Source organism: Tuber melanosporum (assembly GCF_000151645.1).
Source record: "Tuber melanosporum whole genome shotgun sequence assembly, scaffold_8, strain Mel28".
In the NCBI taxonomy this organism is placed as follows: domain Eukaryota; kingdom Fungi; phylum Ascomycota; class Pezizomycetes; order Pezizales; family Tuberaceae; genus Tuber; species Tuber melanosporum.
The window spans coordinates 239,841-250,532 of record NW_003299128.1 but is presented as its reverse complement, the minus strand read 5'-3'; the positions used below and the strand labels follow the sequence as shown (position 1 = coordinate 250,532).

At 48.6% G+C, this 10,692-nt stretch overlaps 1 protein-coding gene across 1 annotated transcript; it reads left to right on the top strand.

Annotated features, from left to right (window-relative positions):
* Positions 1-581: 581 nt before the first annotated feature.
* On the top strand, positions 582-9,616 carry GSTUM_00011080001 (uncharacterized protein; the record flags this gene model as incomplete). Its single annotated transcript, XM_002841700.1, has 3 exons — positions 582-1,172; positions 1,950-2,938; positions 9,391-9,616. The coding sequence occupies 3 exons, from the start codon at positions 582-584 to the stop codon at positions 9,614-9,616; spliced, it is 1,806 nt and encodes a 601-aa protein (XP_002841746.1).
* Positions 9,617-10,692: the final 1,076 nt, after the last annotated feature.

Below are 10,692 nucleotides of genomic sequence, written 5' to 3'. Positions count from 1 at the left end.
GATTCTTCTCCCTCATTCTCGCATCAATTACGCTCCCTACGAGAACCTTAGCACTCACTATCACCGGCGAAGCATCAGATTTTCATTATATCACACAGGTTTGACCCCCGCCATTAATAGATACCCCCCCCGTATCTGATATTGGCCGCCGCCGGTGGGTTGCAGCCAGACCTTCGGTTCAAGCGAAAGCTGCCGGGGGGAGCAAAGAGCAGCCGCTACACGGGAAGGGTCGAGAGAGCGAACAGCGCGGGGTTCAGGACAGACTAGGTGTCGGTTCAGAGTAAGTTCTGTCCTCGCAAAAGCAGCCGGAGTAGCCTTGGCTAGCAGTCTAAGGGGCAAGCCCCGGAACTAATTCTTTACTAAGGATTAGATATTTGGCGAAAATATCTTCCGGTCATACTCAAGGTCTATTTTAGCGAAATATATCAACCTCGAACCAGTGAATAGGCGAAGAAATTGGTTTTCGCGACGACAACCACGGATCCAACTCAAGCCAGGAGTTCTGTCTAAGCACAGCAATACGTTGGACTTGGACTCCGCACACCCGAAGAGTTCGGAGAATTTACAGTAGTCCAAAAATCATGTTTCAACGCGCATTAGCGGTCGGAAAGGAGATACTTGGGCTCGGCAATCAAGACACACTACTGAGAGTCAATAATTCAATTCAGCTAGGGCGGAAAAGGAAATGGAACGACGAAGCGGAGGTTGCGTACCGGCACGTATCGGCGGGCAGAGAGAAGACACGTGGTTCAGATCACGCAGATACCTTACGGAATGGTAAAAGTCTAAGTGTGGTACCGCATGACCAGGAAGAGCACGACGAAGCTGAGATTATGTATCGACGCGCACTGGTGGGTAGAGAGAAGATACTAGGTCCAGATCATTTAGACACCTTACGGGCTATATACAGCTTGGGCACAACGCTGCTCCGTCAAGGAAAGGACGGCGAGGCAGAGATTATGTATCGACGTGCATTGGCGGGAAGAGAGAAGACACTCGGGCGAGATCATCCAAGCACCTTATTGAACATCCATTTGTTAGGTGTAGCGCTGTACCGTCAGGGAAAGTTCGAGGAAGCAGAGATTATGCAGAGGCGGGCATTGGCAGGCAGAGAGGAGGCATTTGGTCCAGATCATCCAGATACCTTAAGCACTATAAGCAGCCTGGGTAGAGTACTGGGCGGTCAGGGAAAGTACGAGGAGGCAGAGATTATGCATCGACGGGTGTTGGCAGTCAAAAAGAAGACACTTGGTCCAGATCACCTAGATACCTTATGGAGTATGGATATGCTAGGTGACGCTCTGCATGGCCAGGAAAGGTACGATGAAGCGGAGATTATGCATAGACATGTATTGGCGGTCAGAGAGAAGGCACTCGGTCTAGATCATCCAGATACCTTATTGAGTGTGGTTAGTGTAGCTGAAATGCTGCGTGGTCAGGAAAAGTACAACGAAGCGGAAGTTATGCATAGGCGTGTGCTAGCGGCCAGAGAGGAGATACTTGGGCCAGATCATCCAGATACCTTATGGAGTGCGAATAATCTAGATTTTGCGCTGCGTAACCAGGGAAAGTATGACGAAGCGGAGGTTATTTGTCGTCGTGCATTGGCGAGTAGAGAGAAGACACTTGGGCCGGATCATCCAGAGACCCTCCAGAGTGTTTGCGATTTAGCTGAGCTTCTGGAGGATAAGAAGGGCGACGCCAGAGCAGATATTATGGAGCACCATACTGCAGACGGGAGGGAGGAGCCACTTCGGCTAGATGATTCCGATACCCCGCCGAGTTTTGTTACCACGAGTGACAAGCCCCACACCGGTAATCGGAAAGAGAAAGAGAAAGCCGATGCGAAGCATCGACGCCGAGCGGCGAGCTGTAGAATAGCACTTGAACCACATTATTCAGACATACTACCCAGTGCCGATAGCCCCACTATGACTCTAGTTAATCAGAGAAAGTACGAAGCGGGGGCGACTTACAGGCACGCTTCGGGAGATACATGGAAGGCCCTGGGACCCGATCATCCGTTTTCTCTCGAGAGTATGAATGCGGTTGGAGAAACATTACTTGATCTGAGAAAGTACAACGAAGCAGAGATTATCTTCCGACTTACATTGCTTGGTAGAGAAAAGGCTCTCGGAGCAAACCATCCAGCTACCCTTACCAGCACCGATAACCTTGGTCGGACGCTACATTACCAGGGAAACTACAAAGAAGCGGAGACGATGTTTCGATCTGCACACCTGCGCAGAGAGAAGGCATTTGGGCCGTATGATCTAGATACCATACTGAGTGCCCACGGCCTAGCTGTGACTCTATCTGATCAGCAAAATTATAAGGAAGCGGAGGTTATGTATCGGCATGCCTTAGGGGGTATGGAGAAGTCTCTGGGGCTAGATCATCCGTTTACCCTTGAGAGCATAAGTACGCTAGGTGAAACACTGCTTGATTTGAAAAAATACGACGAAGCCGAGGACATGTTCCGGCGTGCGGTAGCAGACAGAGAAAAGGCACTTGGACTAGCTCACCGGGATACCTTACTCACTGTCAATAATCTCGGGGTGGCATTGTGCAATCAGAGAAAGCACCACGAAGCGGAGGTTATGTACCGACGTGCGTTAGCGGGTGCCGAGGAGACGCTTGGACCAGACCATCGAGATACCCTAATGTGCGCCTATAACTTAGCTCGGGCTCTGCACAAACAGAGAAAGTATCACGAAGCGGAGATGATGCACCGCCATGCACTGGCAGGGAGAGAGCGGGTTCTGGGACCGGGTCATGCGTATACTCTCCGGAGCACCATCAATCTCGGCGCGGTACTCTGTGATCAGAGAGAATATGATACGGCGGAGATTATGTATCGACGTGCAGTTACGGAGGGAGAAAAGGCGCTAGGGCCAAGTCATTGGATGACTCTGAAAAGTGCCAACTGCCTAGCGGTGTTTCTCCAGGCCCGGGAACCAAGAGCATTGGACTAGGGTCGTGACTGAGATGAAGAGTTTGTCCGAGCGAGGAGGGGGACTGAAGTTACTCCTGTTGTTTTTTTATCCATCATTACTTTTTTTTTTAAGAAATTTTCAGTCGCGATTGGGTATGAGATGTTTTTTCCACCCGATGCAGTTAGGTATAGGGTGTTTGTGTTGGTTTTGTTTCCTCCCCAAAATCGCTACCATTGGGTGTCGGGGGATTTGGTTGATTTTATCGTTTGTTTTCGTGTTAAGCATGCAGCATTAAGCACTGAGCTCGGTTTTCCCGTTTGCCTTCCCGTCACGGCTAGAGTGTCCTTCTGTATCCTATCCCTCATTCACTCTTGCGGGGTTTTGTTTGGCTTCCAGTGTTACTAGTTATTTTGGGATATATATACTTCTTAGGTCTATCTTTCTTAGCATTTTATCGATTGTCTAGCCTCTGATTGTTCCACGTCCTGTCTAAGTTGTGCTTGGCCAACGGTGATCTCCCCCTCATTGCTCCATCCTTCGGTTGCCTTTTCGCTACGCTATGAGAGTCTCTTTGCTAGTTATCAACCCGGGGTACCGGTGGGAGTGTCGTGTCGAGAACCCTTCTTATTTAGCCCCTCCAGACCTGGAGGCATCCTCATGGAGTATCTCGTGTTTTTTCTCCCAGTGCCTTCAGATGCCAACCTGTTGGGAAACCATGATACAACTTGGGAGGTTTTTGCGGCTGCTGTGACATTATATAGACCGTAATTTAGCTCATTTCCCTGAACGAAGAGAAGGGCACACATTACTTTTGCGCACTGACAGTAAAAGCCGTCGAAACTACCCTAGCCTAGAGCAGTGTTCCCAACCGCCCGGGGTGACTGCCAAGAGCCCTGGATGGGGCGGGGCGTCTATCTGTAGTCCGTCCAGGACAGTCAAAGTGCAGGACGGCAGTCCCTGGGCGGGACGGCGGGCCCTATAGGGTGAGACATTTTAGTTCAGGACAAGGGGTGGACGACGGGGGGCGATGCGAGTGATGTTTCATGAGGTGATAGTAAATCATTCCCGGGCGTGACCCCAACCCCGCTAGCACCGGAGGTCTAAGCGCTAAGGCTATTGTCCCCTACAGTCCGTCCGGTCCTCATATTCCCGGGCGTAGTCCGTCCCGTCCGACCCCGAAGACAGACAGACTGGACGGCTGGGAACCCTGACCGTCCCGGGTAGGGTGGGTGGAGCAATATAGTGGGTCATCCAGATTCGCAGATCTCGAGTTCAACGTCAAGGATCTTGTTCATAACAAGAATCTGTTTGCACTCCTTGACAACTGCCAGTGTTCCCAACCGTCCTGGGCGTCCAGGGAAAGCACAACGAAGTGGAGATTATGTATCGACGTACATTAGCGGGCAGAGAGAAGACACTTGGTCCAGATCATCCAGATACCTTATTGAGCATAAACTCAAATAATAAGGCTATGATAGGTAGAGAGTATCTGCGATTCTTGTTCTTTCTATGCTGCCGGAGGTGTCCTATATATACACGAACTGTTCCTTTTGCAATCATCTTCCTTGTCCATCAATCGCGCAGAATTTCATACTGCATTCCCACCATGATGCCAGACTGTTCCTTTCGCTCGACTCCTTCAAACATCCCCCAAAACAATTCCCCTAAACTATAGCTGTTCCAGACAGTCCTGATACCCCCGTGCTTCTTCTCCGGTTTCCTAATTCTTCTAGTGTGACACCTGATTGTATTCAAGACCACCGGAGTGTACCTGTTACTTTCGGTATCCCTAGTGCTAATTCCTGAAACCTTCCAAACACTTCTCCTTGCACTTAATCACTAGTTCTCGCACACCCTTACTCACACGCTGACCCTTTCCTTTGCTTGTTCCACCATTGCATTTCCAAACCATACAGCCTTCACCTCATCCTCCAAACTGTGGAAACTTCTTAATTTTCAACATAAAAAACCTAGGAGCGGCGCTGTATAACCAGGGAAAGCACGATGAAGCGGAGATTGTGTATCGGCGCGCATTGACGATTAGAGAGAAGACGCTTGGTCCAGATCACCCAGATACCTTACGGAGTATGAACAACCTAGGAGCGGCGCTGTGTAAGCAGGGAAAGCACGATGAATCAGAGATTTTATATCGAGGCGCATTGGCGGGTAGAGAGAAGATACTTGGTCCAGGCCATCTAGATACCTTATTGAGTGTGAACAATCTAGGAGCGGTGCTGCACAAACTTGGAAGGCAAGACGAAGCGGAGGTTATGTTTCGACGTGCATTGGCGGGAAGAGATAAGACACTTGGTCCTGATCATCCACATACCTTATTAAGTATAAACGACTTAAGTACGGCGCTGTGAGAACTTGGAAAACACGACGAAGCGGCAACTATGCACCGCCATGCATTAGCGGTCAGAGAGAAGGCACTTGGTGTGGGTTATCTAAATACCTTGCGGTGAGCTGATAATTTATCTCCCTCGTCGGAGAATGGGAAAGATGGCCGCGCGGCTGAAATCGTGCAATACCAGATTGGAGAAGGGAGAGCGGAGTCCCTTCTGACAGATGATTTCAATAATCGTCCGGAGTTCCCGCCACAGTTGTGAAAAGACTTTGCCACGCAAATAACGCGAATGCGGACATGAAACGCGAATGCTGGCCCCTGGGCAGAGTGATGGCAATTGAGTCACATCATCCAGATATCCCATTGAGCGCCGATAACCCATCTGTGACTCTACTTGACCACAAAAAGTATGAAGAACTGGAGATCATGTATCGGCATGCTTTAGGGGTCATGGAGAAGGTTCTGGGGCCCGGACATCCATTCACTCTCGCGAGCATGAATACCCTAGGTGAAACGTTGCTTGGCCAGAGAAAGTATGGCGAAGCGGAGGTTGTCTTTAGACCCACATTGGTTGGTCGAGAGAAAGCTCTCGGAGTCAATCATTCAGATACCCTTACAAGTATCGATAATCTCGGCCGAACACTGCATCACCAGAGAAAGTACAAAGAAGCGGAAATGATGTTTCGATCTGCACTCGGGTAGAGAGAAGGCGCTTGGGCCATATGACTTAGATACCATCCTGAGTGTCCATGGCCTGGCTGTGACGCTCCTCGATCAGAAAAGTTATTGTGAAGCGGAGATTATGTAACCTCAAGCCTTAGTCGGTATGGAGAAGGTTTTGGGACCCGACCACCCGTTTACTTCGATAGCATAAGTACGCTAAGCGAAACGTTACTTGATCTGAAAAGCACGGCGAAGCCGAAGTTATGTGCTGAGGCGCACTGGCAGGCCTAGAGAAGACGCTTGGACCAGCTCACCGAGATACTTTACTCGCTGTCAATAATCTCGGGGTGGCATTGTGCAATCAGAGAAAGTACCATGAAGCGGAGGTTATGTACCGACATGCATTAGTCGGTGCGGAGAAGACACTTGGACTAGAACATCGTGATACCCTAATGTGCATCTATAACCTTGCTCGCACTTTTCACAAACAGAGCAAGTATCACGAAGCCGAGATGGTGCATTGGCGTGCGCTGGCTGAGCAAGAGAGGACTCTGGGGCCGGGTCATACTCAAACCCTCTGGAGCACTATCAATCTTGGTTCAATACCATATGATCGAAGAAAATATGACATCATAGCGGAGATTATGTATCGACGCGCAGTTACGGAAGGAGAGAAAGCCTAGGTCCCAGCCACCAGACTACTCTGAAAAGCGCAAACTCCCTGGAAATACTTCTGCGGGCCCGCGAACCATGAGCTTCGGGCCAGGTGTCGTGACGTGAAGGGGGTCCGAGGTCATTTTGGATGCATTTTTTTCTCTATACACATCATTACTTTCTTTTTTTAGAATTCTGCAGTTGCTACAGGCCATGAAGTGTTTTTTCCATACCCTATGCCATTGGGCATAGGGTATCGCTGCTCGTTTCGTTTTTCTCCATTAAATCGGTATCATTTGGTATAATACCAGGAGCTTTGCATCAGCTTTTATTTATTGCTTTCACCCGTCTTACCCCATTCCGTATGGAGGAAATCGAGATCTTATGCATTATCCCTAAGAGATACCACTGAGGTTGCTCGGTGGTGTGATGCTTTTCGTGTTACAATCTCTCTGTCCAGTCCTTGTTTATAATGTGCATATTATTGCTCGTTACTAGAAAGGCACTGCGACACTATGCTCCCCAACATGCTGCAACACTATTGGCATTTCAATATTTTCTTATCAAACTCTAAGCTGGAAAGATGAGTGGCGTGGTGGGTGCTGTCAAGATTATATATATCCAGTTCCGGAGAGAGTAACGAAGCGGATCACTGAGTAGTATTTATGTCTCGTTGGAAGATGAATAGACAAGGAGGAAGTGATACCCGGGCTGGGAGTAGAAGGCTTTGCTCCTGAAAAAAAGAAAATCCTTAATTCCACACCAGAAATTATAGGGGTGTATTTCGATTTGCCTTCGCTACAGGGTTCTAAGGGGAGGATGAAGATACAGTGATACGACAGCTTATATCCAGCGAGGTATACGATGTACTGCAGCCTTAACGCCATTTCACTAATCTCTGGTTCAAGTTAAATCTATTGAGTAATTACGCACCACATAGCTCACGCGCTAAACTAATAAACTCCTCTCTCTTCGATTGCACCGCCAGAAGAAGGACAGAATGGAAGGTAGCGAGAGAGAGAAAAAAAAGGAAGGAGCGAAAAAATAAATCCACGGATATCTTTGATTTTGTTTAACGTACAAGAATTCCAACTCCAGAATCTCCGCATTTCCAGGATCTGGGTGTTGTGAAACCAAAATTCCTAAACCGGATACAAATAAGGCAAACCGTTTGCATCTCCTCCCAGGCCTCGAGTCGCCTACGCTGTTAGGAGTTAGGAGTGCACTGTGTTATGCCATGCCGTACTCTGTGCTTTCACATATGAGTGGAAGGAGTACTGGCCGGTCAAGATTGATCACGGCATCATAGTAAATCACTCGCCACTTGTGTAGAGATGTACTGAGTGCTGTTCAGGAGGGAGATGGCGATCGTGCGGAGAATGGGGGTAGCGATCGGATCCGAGGTTTTACACTGTGAAGGGAATAGCTTGAGGAGAAGAGAATAAAGTGATTCGAGTGAAGGTAGAGGTGTTCGCTCAATTGGTCCGATGAAAGCTTAAGGGAGGAGAAAGGAAATGCGAAATAAAGGAAGCCAAGAAGTTCAATTAATTCAGGTCCTATGGGAGCCTATTAGAAACAAAGGCTAAGAGCTATCGCCTGATTGGTTTGGTGGAGTCACGTTACGTTTCAGCCTCACCCAGGCGTGTGGGACAAGGCCGGTGTTCATCCTTCTCAACCATTTTCAGACCCACTGAACTCCACGAGAATTCTAACACCTGCTATTATGCGTGAGGCATCACGGGTTTTTGTTACAAGACACCACCGGTTTGACCCTCGCCGTCAATAATTTACGTACCCCGCTCATATCCAATGTTGCGTGCTAGTGCGTTGCCACCCAATTAGGCCTTTGGTTAAGCGAAAGGTACTCGTTGCAAAGCGCGTGCCAGGGAAACCAGGGAGCGGAGCAGGTGTGATCCTCTCAAAAACAGATGTAGTAGTCTCGGGTCCGGAACTAGCAGTCTAAGGAGCAAAACTAAGGGCTTTTCTGAGGGTTTGAGCTTTGGCGAGAATATATTCTAATCGTGCTTGTGGCCTATTATAACGAAACAAATCAAGCGTGAGCCTAGGAAAGTGATTCCCAGGACGACGAATACGCTGGCCAGGATTTTGGAGCACGCACACCAAGAGCGGACAATCTTGGACCACAACATCCGCACCCCCAAATAGATCAGTGAATTTACAATAATTCAAAATTATTTTCTAAGCACGTGTTGGCTCCGGCAGTCAAAAGCAAGATACTTAGGCTGAGTGATCAACATATCCTACGAGGTTTTAGTGGTTTAGATGTGATGTTTCCTGCCCGGCAAAAGTACAGCGAAGCGGAGATTTTGTAGCAGCGAACATTAGCGGGCAAGGAGAAGACTGTTATTTTACAGGCCGAAGGAAGGGAGAAATATTGTATATAGAAAGGGAAGATAGTTAAAGTTCAATTGGGCAATTCAGTTGAGCAAAGAAGAGACGTTCAAATTCGCATATGGATTTCTAACTAGACAAGCAAACGTTTTATGAGAAGTCCTGCTTCCATCAATACTGTACCAGTGTGGGTGAAAACTTTCATCCCACTAAGCGTAGAGAAAATTTGCTCTCACTAAGAGAGAGCGAAGGTTTCAGCTGCAAGGAAGGAGAGGACAGTTTCAACAAGGGTAAGGAGAGTACAGTAGTGAGTTTCAAGAAAGATCAGACAACTTTGAAGAGCGGAAAAGGTACAAGGAAATCAAAAACGAAGGGGACACATATTCCAACAAAGACACTTGGGAGGGACCATCCCGATACCTGACTAAGTATCCGCAGTTTGGCCTGGGCGTTGCGTGGCCAGAAAAAGTGCGCCGGAGCAGAGGATATATGTCGACGTACACTAGCGGGTGCAGAGAAAGCACTTGGACCGGATCACCCCGATACTTTGTGGAACATGAACAACCTTAGCGTGGTGCTGTACAGTCAGGGAAAGCATTACAAAGCTGAGATTATATATCGACACGCATTGGACAGATCTAGTTACCCTACAGAGTGTGGATGATTTAGCTCTTTTGTTGTGGAATCGGGAAAATAGTGACGGAGCAAAACTTATGCACTTCCTGACTGCGGAAGGGAGGGATGAGTCGCTCTGACCAGAAGAGCCCGGTACCCAGCAGAGTTTTGCCGCCATCGGTAAGAAACGACATAGCCAGGAAGGAAAGAAAAAACGGATACAAAACAGCGACGCGGACCAGTGGATAGAGGGATGGCAGTTGGGCCAGATCACCCGGACATCTTGGTGAGTACCGACAGCCTAGCTGTGGCTCTGCTTGACAAGAAAACGTATGAAGAAGCGGAGATCTTGTATCGGTACGCATTTGTGGGTATAGGCAAGGTTCTGGGGCCCGATCATCCGCTTACCCTTGAGAGCATAAATGCCCTAGGTGAAACATTGCTGGATCTAAGAAAGTATGATATGACGAGGCAGAAGTTGTTTTCCGTCTTGTATTGGCTCGTGGGTAGGAAGCTCTCGGGGCAGGTCATGCAAATACCCTTACCAGCACCGATAATCTTGGTCGAACGCTATGTCACAAGAGAAAGGACAAAGAAGTGGAAATAGTGTTTCGCGCTGCATAGGCAGGACGGGACTGGACCCTTGGGCCATATGATCTGGATACTATACTGAGAGCCCGTGGCCTAGCTGTGACGCTATCTGATCAGAACGATTATAAAGAAGCAGAGATCATGTATCGACATGCCTTTCGGGGTGTGAAAAAGACGCTGGGTCCCAAGCACCCGTCAACCCTCAAGAGCATTAATATTCTAGGTGAAGCATTTCTCAATCTGAAAAAGTATGCAGAAGCCGAGGCTATGTGCCGGCGTGCACTCGTAGGCAGAGGGGGGACAAAGTACCCGCTGCCTACATTAGGTATCACAAAGAAACTCTGGTATCATAGCAAAAGAGACAACCAAAGGATGAAGATGCAAAGGAGAGATCACCGTGGGCCAAGCACAGCTTAGGCTGGACATAAAACAATGGTGAGCTAGACATTTGATAAAATGTTAGGAAAGGGTAGATGCAGGGGCAGTGTTCCCAAACGTCCAGTACGTCCGTCCTTGGCTTCGGACGGGACGGAC